This window comes from Emys orbicularis, chromosome 1, assembly GCF_028017835.1.
Source record: "Emys orbicularis isolate rEmyOrb1 chromosome 1, rEmyOrb1.hap1, whole genome shotgun sequence".
NCBI lineage: Eukaryota > Metazoa > Chordata > Testudines > Emydidae > Emys > Emys orbicularis.
The window spans coordinates 147362766-147375962 of record NC_088683.1 but is presented as its reverse complement, the minus strand read 5'-3'; the positions used below and the strand labels follow the sequence as shown (position 1 = coordinate 147375962).

The 13197-nt window shown below is 43.4% G+C and overlaps 1 protein-coding gene across 1 annotated transcript; it reads left to right on the top strand.

The window, feature by feature from the left end:
- Positions 1-7182: 7182 nt before the first annotated feature.
- Positions 7183-12751, top strand: LOC135887639 (helix-loop-helix protein 2-like). Its single transcript, XM_065415391.1, has 2 exons — positions 7183-7323; positions 12356-12751. Exons 1-2 carry the CDS (start codon positions 7183-7185, stop codon positions 12749-12751), a joined length of 537 nt encoding a protein of 178 aa, XP_065271463.1.
- Positions 12752-13197: the final 446 nt, after the last annotated feature.

The window sequence follows — 13197 nt, the reverse complement described above, 5'->3', positions numbered from 1 at the left end:
ATGATTTTAACCAGTTGATTCTGGGAAACTTTCATGGGAGAGTGCATCAGCCACTTTGTTAGAAGCTCCTGAAATGTGTTGTATTTCAAAATCAAAATCTTGTAGAGGTAAACTCCACCGAAGAAGTTTTTTGTTATTGTCCTTGATGGTATGAAGCCACTTCAGCGCAGCATGGTCGGTTTGCAGGTGGAAACGCATCCCCAAACTTATGGGCGTAGCTTCTCCAGCACATATACAATGGTTTAACATTCCTTTCCGCTGATTGACCAGTGGCTTTCCCTCTCAGACAGTTTTTTGCTGAGAAACATGACAGGATGGAATTCTTGATCCGGTCCTTCCTGCATTAAAACTGCTCCCACACCACGCTTGGACACATCTCTGGTTACTAGGAACGGTTTGTCAAAGTCTGGGGCCCTTAGCACAGGGTCAGACATGAGTGTCGCTTTAAGCTGGTTAAAGGCCTTTTGACACTCTTCAGTCCACTGAACTGCATTTGGCTGTTTCTTTTTGGTTAGATCTGTCAGTGGGGCGCGATTTGGCTGTAGTGCGGTACAAATCGCCTGTAATATCCGGCCAAGCCTAAGAAGGATTGGACCTGTTTCTTTGACTTTGGGACAGGCCACTTTTGGACAGCATTCACTTTGGCCTGTAGGGGGTTGATAGTTCCTTGACCCACCTGGTGTCCAAGGTACATCACTCTGTTTAGGCCTATTTGACACTTTTTAGCCTTAACAGTTAGTCCTGCCTCCCTTATGTGCTGGAGGACTTTTTGCAGATGTTCCAGGTGTTCTGCCCATGAATCAGAAAAAATGGCCACATCATCAAGGTAGGCGACTGCAGATTCTCTCAATCCTGCTAAGAGACCATCTACAAGTTTCTGGAAGGTGGCGGGTGCATTTTGCAGCCTGAAAGGGAGCACATTAAATTCATACAGCCCTGCATGGGTGATGAAGGCTGACCTTTCCTTGGTGGGTTCATCTAGCGGTACTTGCCAGTACCCCTTGGTTAAGTCTAAGGTAGAGATGAATTGGGCATGTCCCAATTTCTCCAATAGCTCATCTGTGTGTGGCATTGGATAGTTGTCGGGACGAGTTACAGCATTTAGCTTACGATAGTCCACGCAAAAGCGTGTCTCCCCATCTGGTTTGGGAACTAGAGCCACTGGAAATGCCCATGCTCTGTTAGGGGGCGGATTACACCCATCTGTAGCATGTCCTGGATTTCCCATTCTATAGAAGTTTTGGCTTGAGGAGACACCCGGTAAGGTTGGGCTCTAATTGGGCAACCATTACCTGTGTCAATGGAGTGGTATGCCCGTTCGGTCCGTCCTGGGGTGGCTGAGAACATCGGCGCGAAGCTAGTGCACAGCTCCTTGATCTGCTGTTGCTGCATATGTCCAAGGGTCATGGAGAGGTTCACCTCTTCCACGCCACCATCACTTTTCCCTTCGTAGTAGACACCTTCAGGCCATTCAGTGTCATCTCCTCCCTGGGCTGTAAACTGGAAAACCTTTAATTCTCTGGAATAAAAGGGCTTTAGAGAATTAACATGGTATACCTTAGGCTTTAGGTTTGAGGTGGGGGATGCTATGAGATAGTTAACAGCTCCCAGGCGCTCTTGGACCGTGAATAGCCCTTCCCACGATGCTTCCATCTTATGGGCCTGGAGCGCTTTAAGACCATGACTTGGTCCCCTATTTTGAAGGAACGCTTTCTGGCATGTTTATCATACCAGGCCTTTTGCTCTTCCTGAGCATCCTTTAGGTTTTCTTTAGCAAGGGCTAAAGAGTGTCGGAGGGTGTTTTGTAGGTTGCTTACAAAGTCTAGAATGTTAGTTCCTGGAGAAGGCGTAAAGCCCTCCCATTGCTGCTTCACCAAATGTAATGGCCCCTTAACCTTGCGGCCATACACAAGTTTAAATGGTGAAAACCCTAAACTGGGATGTGGTACAGCCCTGTAGGCAAAGAGCAACTGTTGCAACACTAGGTCCCAATCATTAGAGTGCTCATTTATGAATTTATGTATCATAGCCCCCAAAGTTCCATTAAACTTCTCCACCAGGCCATTTGTTTGATGGTGGTAAGGGGTGGCAACCAAGTGGTTCACCCCATGAGCTTCCCATAGGTTTTTCATGGTCCCTGCCAGGAAATTAGTTCCCAAATCTGTAAGGATGTCAGTGGGCCAACCTACCCTGGCAAAAATGTCTGGAGAGGTGCTTTGACCTGGTCTTGGGGTTTTCCCACTCTTTGTCACACCTCACAAGACTGGACATAAGTAGAAACGTCTATGTTGTATTTCAGGCTCCTGCTGAGCCTCTTGCGTAGTCTGCAATTCAGGAAGCCACTACAAAGGCAAGTTATGTCCTGGCATTTAAAATTGCTAAACAAAATAAGCCTTTTGCTGAAGGGGAGTTTTTGAAAGAATGCATGGTTGATGTTTCTGGCATGCTGTGCCCAGAATACCAAAACAAATTTGAGAACATTAGTTTGTCATGAAGAACTGTTACTCGCCGTGTAGAAGTGATTGATGAACATTTGGCTTCTGAGTTGAACAAGAAAGCACAGGGCTTTACATTGTTTTCATTAGCTTTAGATGACAGCACTGACGTTAAGGACACAGCACAGTTACTGATTTTTGTCAGAGGAATTGACGACAAATTTGAAATCACAGAGGAATTTTTATCAATGGAATCAATGAAAGGCAGAGCTAAGGGATCGGATTTATATGATAGAGTGTCTGGGTGCCTTGAACATCTGAAGCTCCCCTGGAGTAAACTGGCAAACGTAACCACAGATGGATCACCAAATTTAACAGGAAAAACTGTAGGACTTTTAAAAAGAATTCAGGACAAAGTAAAAGATGATAACCCTGATAAAGAGGTGATTTTTCTGCATTGTATTATACATCAGGAGGCCCTCTGCAAAAATGTCCTGGACATTGATCATGTTGTTCGCACAGTAGCGAAAATAGTGAACTACATAAGAGTGAGGGGACTTAATAATCGGCAATTCATTTCCCTTCTTGAAGACACTGATGCCAAACACCAGGACTTACTTTATCATACAAATGTCCACTGGCTCAGCCTAGGAAAGGTATTGCGGTGAGTGTGGGAGCTCAGAGATGAAATTCACACTTTTCTGGAGATGCAGGGGAAAGAAAATGATTTCCCTGAATTAAAGAATTCAAACTGGGTGTGCGACCTCGCTTTTGGTGTGGATATCTTGGCACATTTAAATGAACATAATGTAAACCTGCAAGGAAAGAATGTGTTTGTACACAAATTGTATTCTAGTGTGACAGCTTTCAAAGCCAAGTTAGTCTTGTTTTCAAAACAAATTAAGGACAAAGTGTTCGCTTACTTTCCAACACTGAAATACTTGAAAGTGTCACCAGAGCAGAGAGAAAAGCACAGCAAAATTTTGGGTGACTTGCATGGAGAATTTTCTCGTCGATTCTCTGACTTTGAGAAGATAGAGAAGACACTGGAGCTGGTGTCATGCCCACTGTCATTTGACTACAAGAAAGCCCCATAAGAATTACAACTGGAGCTCATTGATCTCCAGTGCGATTCCACCTTGAAGGAAAAGTACAATTTAGAAAAACTGGATGAGTTGTATGCCTACTTGAGTGAAACAAAGTTCCCAAATATCCGCAAGGTGGCACAGAAAATCCTTGTTTTGTTTGGCTCCACCTATGTGTGCGAACAAACATTTTCCCTGCTGAATTACAACAAATCTCGCTACAGATCCCAGTTAACTGATCAGCATCTCAGCTCGGTATTGCGGATTTCCACAACAAGACTTTGATGCCATTGTAAAAAAGGGTGACCAGCTGCATTGTTCACATTAATCAAAGAGGGTGTGGAAAGGGGTTAAGTTTGGTTTAATTATTGTAATACATTGTTATGATGGTATATTTATAATAATAAGTAAGGTTTTATGTTTATTTCCACTAAAATGTATCTTTATTAAATAGAGTTTATTTGAATATCTCTGAATTGTTAATTTCGTGAGCGTTCATGGCCCACCATGAGGCAGTCAGGGGGCAGGAAGTGGGAGGGGGCAGGGGCCAGGCTGTTTGGGGAGGCACAGCCTTCCCTACCCAGCCCTCCGTACAGTTTTGCAATGCCGATGTGGCCCTCGGGCCAAAAAGTTTGCCCATCCCTGGTCTAGGCCTTTAGGGATTATTAAAGTGCCATGTGGAAAAATATGAGGAAACCTATTCAGATTTCATTATTACTAAAGGATGTTTGCATTAAAATATGCTCTCAGTTTTGGAGGCATGGAACTACCCCTTAAACTAGTTATTTATCACCCGTTACAAGTCACAGACAATTTGGGAATCTCTCATTTTTATTCTTATTTATTATTTGTGTCATGGTGGCATCTAGGAGCCCCAGCCATGGACCAGAACCCCATTGTACTAAGTGCTGTACAAACACAAAACAAAACAAAAAGTTGTTCCCTGCCCACAAAGAGCTTACAATCTAAGTAGAAGACAAGAGATAACAGGCGGACATAGAGGGCTCTCCATAAATATCCACAAAACTACCTCATCCTCCTCTTCGCAGTACCTCAATAAAGATCTCCTTTGCCATGAGGCCTAGAAAAATCTTGACAATGGTTGGGCCACTCATGTACTGAAACCTCTGCTGCTCATGCTGACCAATATTGTCTCATTGTTTCATTCTTATCTCCTTTGTCCCAATCCCCGACCATTATTGTCTGGACGGACAGGGCTGTAGGTCAGGACTGAGGGGTACCAGTTGAGTTATCTAGCTCAAAGCTTGCGGACCACCAGCTCCTTTGCTGCATAACTGTATAATCTTATTGATGTTGCCTTGCCCTATCTCATCCACCTCTGCCTCTTGTCACCCCCTCATGTTGTCCTGGCCTCCTTCCCATGCTAAGCAAGAGGAGCCAGTCTTAGTGCAGGGGGTTTTACTCAGGGCGTGGGGTGATGGGATCCCTTATCCAAGGCTGTGAAGCAGTATTGAAAACACTCCATGGCTGGTACAGCAGTTCCCAGGCTGTGGTACCACCTGCAGCACTGGTCCTCCCCCACCAAGAAAGTAGAAGGATTTCAGGTGGATTCACCCTTGACTTGTTTCCACAGCTGCACAAAGCCCTGTGATGTGCAGGACCTGAATATCCCCTTCAAAGTATTCTCAAACTCCCTTACACAACTGCACCACATGAACTCCACTACCACCAGGGCCATCTGCAGATGCAAAGGACAGGCTAGATTCCCCCCCCCCCTCGCCCCCCATTCTAGGGGATCTTTGCCCTTAGAATGGCATAGATAATAAAATGTGTCTTTCCATTTAAGGTTTCAAGTAAAACAAGACAGTGTAGGGGACAGTGCAGCTTTCAGAACAGGAGACACTCACTCCTATGGCTGTGCACAGTCAAAAACCTATATTTAAGATCAAAGGGCTCTTTAGCCCAAGCCTGCATGATCAGCAGCAGGAGGATCATTAAGACAATGACAATCATATCCTGGGATGCTGCAGACACAAGAAGAACTAGAATATTTGCTGCCACTCAGCTTAGCACATTACACTGACCAATCTCATTGCCGCGTCCAATCGTTCAAAAATTCTCTTCTGCAATCCGAGAAATTGTCTTCTTTTTTTTTTTTCTGGTGCCAGAAGGAGATGCAACTTGACCATTCGGTAAGAATCAGTGCATTTTCAGCTACCAAATCCCACCCTTTTGGAATGTTCACCACCCAATCAGAAAGCTCCTATGTGACTGTTATTTCCAGTCAGATACAACAGGAGTTTATTTTAGAGGGGCAATTAGTTCATTAACAGATTTAATAAACAACTTTGTAAATGTCACTACTTGTTTGTCATTGGTTTCCTTTAATAACTCCTCACACAACATTTTTGGCACTAACACAATATATATGTGCAAATTATTATTATTAAAAATAAATTATATGAATAAAGGTTTCACAAATACCCTCCTGCTCTGTGGGTCTCTTCCCAGTAGCATATCACTGAGTATAACTGGCTGCTGGAAACTAGAGAGGGCTCTGGGCATGTAAATTCCTCATCAGGGTGCAGTTTCTGAAGAGAGCTCTCCCTCATTAATATGGATGATACTACCTTATGAATATAGGATTGTTTTATCAGTATGTAAAATTTCTTCCCTGTTTTCCCAGTAGGGATTGAGCAGCAAGGGGAATGGAGAGCTTTTGTGCAGACCAGGTCACTCCCAATTTTTCCATACCCACTGAATCAGATTCACAAATTCTGCTGAAAGCAGTAGGGAGAAATTGCTTATTCATTCAGTGACTTGAATAAAAAGTGTATCCCATCAGAAGGGAAGAAAAGGGTGGTTTTGTGTTTAGCTACCCAAGGGACTGCAGTGTGGAGCTGTATCATCCTAGGGAGAGAACTGGAGGCATTCTGCCCCAGGATATGCCTACCCCACCGCTGGAAGGTGTTATTTCTGGCTCAAGCAGACAAACCTGCGCTAGCTAACATGCTGAAAATAAACGTGCAGCCACAGTGGCACGAGAGGAGTACGATCCTATCTGAATCCCTAGGCACATACTCAGGTGGCTCTCATGCTGCTACAGCCACACTTCTATTTTTAGAGCCCTAGAGCTAGCACAGGTATGTCTGCTTCAGCTGGAATGTCCACATTACAGTGTAGCCCATAGAACATCCAGTATTGAAAGCTTTAGCATTTATTTTATTCAGCAGCAATGCAAGGAACCTACAAGCCTGTATCCTGTAAGGCATTGGCTTCAGCAGTTAGTGTAAAACTTGAGGCCTATGGCACAGATAAATGGCCCAGCAGTCACCCCTAAGTTTTGCGGAACTGGAAATAGAGTGTGTAAGGGGAAAGTTTGTCCATAACGACACTAGCCAACGATAGGAAAATGAGCTAACACCAGCTTTTCGATAGAATATCTGCAGATGTCTGACCACAAGAGAGCTATGGAAATAAATTGACGTAACTGATAATAAGCTGAAATCATTAATATACTAACCTATGGGAGAAGGGCACCTCAACATTAGTAGGGTGAGGAAATACAAATAAGGAAGAAGGGAGAAACCCCTACTGAATATGCATTAGACATAGTGATGTCAGTGTAACTGATTATAAAACCTCTATCCCACTCTGTGTGTGGGAGGGAGAGAGAGATGTAGCCCTTGGGAGGTGTCAGGATGATGGCAACTGGTGATGATGAGGAAGATGATGTCAATGAGGAAGATAATGGCTACCATTTCAGGTGGTTCTGCAAGGGAAGGTGCGAGTATATGGATGTTCAGATGTACATTCTGTATTATCTCTATCTACCTTGCTGGGTTAGAGTGTTTGTGACTTTGCTAAATGTATTAATAAACAATTGTAAATACAAAAGGGTTCCTAAAGTGTGAATATTTCAACTATGCACGTTGGGGTTCCCAACTAAACAGTAATTTTAATAATACTGGGCCTGACCTTGGGACAAGAACCTGTCAAACCTCAAAGTGATTATTGGGAATTCTTAAGTAATCAATATAATTAATATGTATTCTATAGTTTGGGCTACAACAGCGCCAGTGTAGACATACCCTCAGAGAAGGAGAATGACTCTTTCAGTTCCCCGAGGCCTGAGGAAGCCCACAGATTGCTAGACCGCTCAAAGGGTGCACATTTAACTGAAGCTAAATTGAGAAAAGGCACTTTCAGACAAAAACAAGAGTGTCCACACAAGGGGGCCTGCACTGATTTAATTACATTTTACTAAAATTGGTACCATTTGTCTCATGTAGACAAAGGCCTGAGTCAGCCTGGATCCCAAGCCCCAGAATGGTGCATATGGGACTTGTGCTACTGCAATTACCACCTCTCCAGGAGTGGTAAAACTAGGCCCCTAGCCACATTCTGGCCATTCATGATATACCTTTTGCAAGACCTAGGGTCTTGGCCCTGGTATTTCTGGCCAAAAAGTTAGGTATTTACATTCTGTCTTCCTAAAATTCCCCCTTTCAGTTTCAGCTGGAGAAGATGTTTTTCCCTTCCTGTCCTAAACTATCATTTGGCATTGCTGATGCTGCATTCCCTCTCCAAAGGCAGTTGCATTTTGAGGGTACTTGCAGCAATCCCTCTACATACATTCTGTCTGAAAATCCCTCTAAGGCTCCAGGGTGTGAGACAAAGGAAAGAAATTGATATTTTATTTATAATCCAATTTAGCTGATAGCATTCATCAGCCAGTCAGTACACGGAATCCTCCAGGTCCATGTTCCAGTTTCATTGGACTGTCTGGTTTTATTAACAGTGTGTGACATCCCTTCGTCATTGAAAGAGAAAAGCTGGGGGCACAGGGGAAAACATCTTGGGGGCTGTTGACAGCCATCACTAGTCTGGTTTTCAGTGAAAATGTTTGAGGAGGGGTTGAGGGCTGTGAAAACCGTGACACAGTGACAGATGTCAGATACAGGCAAATGGCTCATATCTGCTGCCTTGCTGTCCAATAGGATCTGCCATGAAATATCATTTGAATCAGACAAGAAATTTTCCATCTAGTTTTCAGCCTCCCTTCTAGATCTTACATCATCTTCCAGCTGAGTCCATTGGCCCCAGGAAAGCAAATAGGCAGTGAGCCCTCTCTCTGTACTCGTCCTACTTTGCTGCCACCAGATGGGACTCGCCCTGTTTAAAATCCAACGTTAATCATCTTTCAACAGCATCTTCCAGCCTGACACAAAATGTAGTGGTGCTAAAGGAATAAAATGATAAAGCAGGTAGGCGAATGAAGGAAAGCCTGAATGGAATGTGGTACCCTCTGCATATTCGGAAGCAGTGGTGATGCGGATGTAAGCACTGACACAAGAAAGCTTTGTTGAGCTAACATCAGCCTGGATCAAAGAAGAAAGGAATTTCTGCTCAGTTCTTTAAAGAGCTACAGCATTCCTTGGAAGCAAAGAAGCACTTCAGTCCAGTCCAGTCCCTCAACCATCTTTTTTGGTATCAGAAGGGCAAAATAATGAATTTCTTTAGCTCATTTCAGTTCTATTTTGAGGGGGACTTCTCGTCTTGTTTTTTACTAAAGAGCACCTGGAAGTGAATGTAACTTTAACCAGCTATATTGAAAAGAAGAAGAAAACATATTTTTGGGGAAAATAATCCTGGGTAATAAACCTCCAATCAAGACAAGACATGAAACAGCACCTCTCTCCCATCTGCAGGAGTCCTTAGTATTAAATATCACTTTATAGCTCCCAAGTGCTTTGCAAACATTAACTCATTTATTTGAAAGAAGCTTTATATAAAACAGATTTTTGTTGATTTTCAAACTTTGGGTTTTTTTAGAAAATTCTATTTGAAATTTGTTTTCAGTTTTTCTTCATCTGATGTGGCAGAAGGCTAAAATAAATAACATTTGATTTCATTTTAACTCCTGGCCTGGAGTCTCAATTTTCTTCAGAGCACATAAACAGGTGAGCCATAGCAGTTAATTTAAGGTCATTTAATGCTGTTGGTTTCTTATGGTTGGCAGATTGAAATTAAATCAGATCATTATTAAATATATTGTTATGTACTTGTCAGATGCAAAAGCAATTGAATATTATTTACAGCTAATGAACATCATTGACAGAAAAAAACTATCTACAATGATTTAAACATGTTTTGAGAGGCTGGAAAATAAAACAAACAAACCTCTACAATATCCCATTAAGAAAGTGTCATTTAAAATTGTAATTTAAAATGGAAACCTGCTTTTTTAAAAAATATATATTTTTTTCACACTTATCTGAAGAATAACAGAGTTTGAACTGGTATTTAGAGAAGTGGCAAGATAATTCTATCATTGCACCCATGCAATTCTACAGAACTCACTTAGGCCCTATGGTGGTATCTGAGAGCAGAATCTAGTCCTTACTTTGCAATGCAGGGCCCAGTCCTGCTTCTTTGCAAATCAGAGCCAAAGCTGTCCATTCATTTAAATGGAAGCAGGACCAAGCCTCTAGTCTCTTCCTTCCAGTGTAAATCCTTTCTCTCCCCCTTAACTCCATTCCCCTCCCTCTACAGACCTATTACTGATGCTTGTCCCCAGGGGAATGTATTAGTTGCTGGCTCTATTGTCTTAGCCCATGATGCTGCTAACATAGCCACAAGAAATGGTGATGTTGTGCTGCTGGCTGCCTGACAGATGGGGACTGGAAGGTGGATAAGGGATTTGCAAGGGGGGAAAGTGGGGCAGGAGGGGGCAATAGAGAGATGCTCTTGTTTTCTTTTGAGAAAACAAAGACTTAGCCCTTGAGGGGGTGTAGGTAGAAAGAGGAGATGAAAGGATGAGTGTAATTCTTATGTATTTATTTGTTTTTTACAAAACCAGGACCACAAATATCATGCATTCAAATGCAAACACAGCTATACATGTAAATACACATGCATGCACAAGCAAACACAGCTACAAACATAAACACACATGTAAACACAAATGCATGTGCATGCAAACACAGCTACATATGTAAACACACATAAACACACATGCATGCACATGCACTATGAAAAGAGAGGGTTACTCCCTATAAGTCAAATGGAAAAAGATGAATAGATTCGGTCAATATGCTAAATTCAGACTTTGTTTGCACTGACATAAATCATGGCGCAGAGCCCCATCAACAGAAATATGCCAAAGGACTCAGGTGGTAGAGCCATGTGGCCATAAACTATCCTCCTTCTATGGGTACAGAGGGGGTCAACACTAAACTACAACCGTGCAGTACCGGCCAGGAAGGAGGCCTGCTCAGGGTGGCTGAAGGCTGCTTTAATTCAGCATATTCTCTCAGTAGCTTCCATTCCTGAGGCTTTTATGGAGCCCTGGCTTTAAGGTGAAGCTGCTCCGGGCTCTCCAGGGTAAACCTCAAGGGGGGACGGTGGTGGTAACACGACCTGACATCCCTTACAGTGAATCTTCCCTGGGATGCAAGGACTTTGAGTAATTTATACTTCCCTGCACTAGTTTCACTGTATCTGGCCCAATGCCTGGGTTTGCGTTTTGATACTTGCTTTGACTTTGGGCAAAGAGAGTTCAGTTAGTGTTTTCTTCTGCCTCTTAGTAGCATCTTGAGTTGACTTACGGCCCTACCACCCCAGCAGACAGGCAAAGAAACACTTTACATAAAAGGTGCAAGATAGAGAAAACGTAATTGTTCTTAGGGTTCAATTCACATACACCCTACTTCACTGCTGTCCCCTCTGCGTGACATGTCCTCCCAACCCATGTCTGGCAGGCCTCCATCCTCTCTTCATTTAAAAACCACTAAAGGCCCACTTCTCCAGTGATGGCCACAATAATAAGCCCAACAAATAATAAATATATAATATTAAATTTAAAATAATAGAATTATCATACTGGACTTCCACATCTTGGTTCCCGTGGCTTCTCTTTTCTGTCTGTCTTTGGTAGCTGTGCTAGGCAAGGACTATCTATCTATCTATCTATCTATCTATCTATCATATAGATTGTCAAGCACTTAATAAATAATAAATAGATATAACAATTTACCAGCTCTGATTGCTCTGATCTCACAGTTTAAGGAAGATCAGGTCTGCACCACGCTTAGATGGGAGATCTCCATATTAAACTCAGGATGCTACAACAAGTGATGACGGTGTTATAAGAGAACAATCCAGTGATACTAGGAGGCACTGTCATGCAGGAATTGGTGTGGCAAACTAAGTAGCAGGCATTTTTCCTTGAGTCTATACTGACTCTAATACCCCAGCCTGGAGTCAGTGGGCACTGTGTCTCAGAAGAGACTTAAAATTGGTTTTCTGACTTCATGGTCAGTATACCATTCCATTTATATTTTCCACAAGCCTAAAGGTGTTTATGATAGTGTCCTGGTTGAAGTTTAGTGGAGATAATTGTTTTCACCCTGCTGCAGGGAACTAAAGAAGTTACTTTTGAGGTCCCATACAGGGTCTTTTCTGTAGTGATGCTGGTGCTGAATGTTTTCTGCAATCCACCCCACAAGACAGCTGCCTTTCAGTGTGTGGAAGAGTGATTCTATTTCCATTGTCTGTAAATTCCTTTGGGTTGAAAGACATAAGAACATAAGAACGGTCATACTGGGTCAGACCAAAGGTCCATCTAGCCCAGTATCCTGTCCTCTGACAGTGGCCAATGGCAGGTGTCCCAAAGGGAATGAACAGACAGGTTATCATCAAGTGATCCATGCCCTGTCACCCAATCCCAGCTTCTGGCAAACAGAGGCTAGGGACACCATTCCTCCCCATCCTGGCTAATAGCCATTAATGGACCTATCTTCCATGAATCTATCTTCCAGGAATAGCTTTATATTCTGCCATTGACATTTTCTCTTTCCTTTCCTGGTTAAGAACATGATGCTGGACCAGGTGGATTTCTCGGACCCTCTCTGGGGTGCAGACTCTGACCAAGAATCCCCCACTGGGGGTGACCTCAGGGGAGACTGCTGCTTCCTGGACAACCCAGCCTTGAAAGCAGAAAATGGAGAAAATGCCAGGCCTGGGGGAGCACCCAACCTGCAGCGTCTGAGCCGGGAGGAGAAACGACGGAGCCGGCGGGCTACAGCGAACTACCGCTCAGCTCATGCCACCCGGGAGAGAAGCCGGGTGGAGGCATTCAACATGGCCTATGGGGAGCTCCGACAGCTGCTGCCCACTCTGCCCCCCGACAAGAAACTCTCAAAGATTGAGGTCCTCCGGCTGGCCATCTGCTATATCTCCTACCTCAATCATGTTCTGGATATTTAGGGGGTGAGGGAGAAGGAAGAGGGGAGAGAGAGAATGAAAGGAAGAAAGAGTGAGTGTGATTATTTATTTATTTATTTGTGCATTTAATTATTAAGATCAGTGCTTAGTGCTGTGCAAAACATAAAAAAGACATGGTCCAGGCCACCTGGAGCTTCTGGTTAAATTCTGGCATTAGCTGCTCATGCTTAGCTCCCAGTGAATTCAGCTGGAGTTTTCTGTGTATTAGTGAAGGCAGAGTGTAGCCCTTCCAGTCTAAGCAAAACAGTACAGTTCAAACACAGCAGAAGATGGGAATCTGAAGAGCCCTCTCTCCTCACCAGGAGACTCAGATGATGGTCTGCTGAGGGAGAGGAAGCAGACTACAAAGAATATCAGAGGGAATCTGAAAATTGAGGGACAAAGGATAAATTCTGCCTCCTTGAAAGTCCATCTCTTCCTTTTGAAGT

Coding starts and splice junctions, on each gene's coding strand:
- LOC135887639 (XM_065415391.1), top strand. CDS start 7,183: ATGATGGCAACTGGTGATGATGAGGAAGATGATGTCAATGAGGAAGAT. Junction 7,324..12,355: donor ATCTCTATCTACCTTGCTGG/GTTAGAGTGTTT, acceptor TTCCTGGTTAAG/AACATGATGCTGGACCAGGT.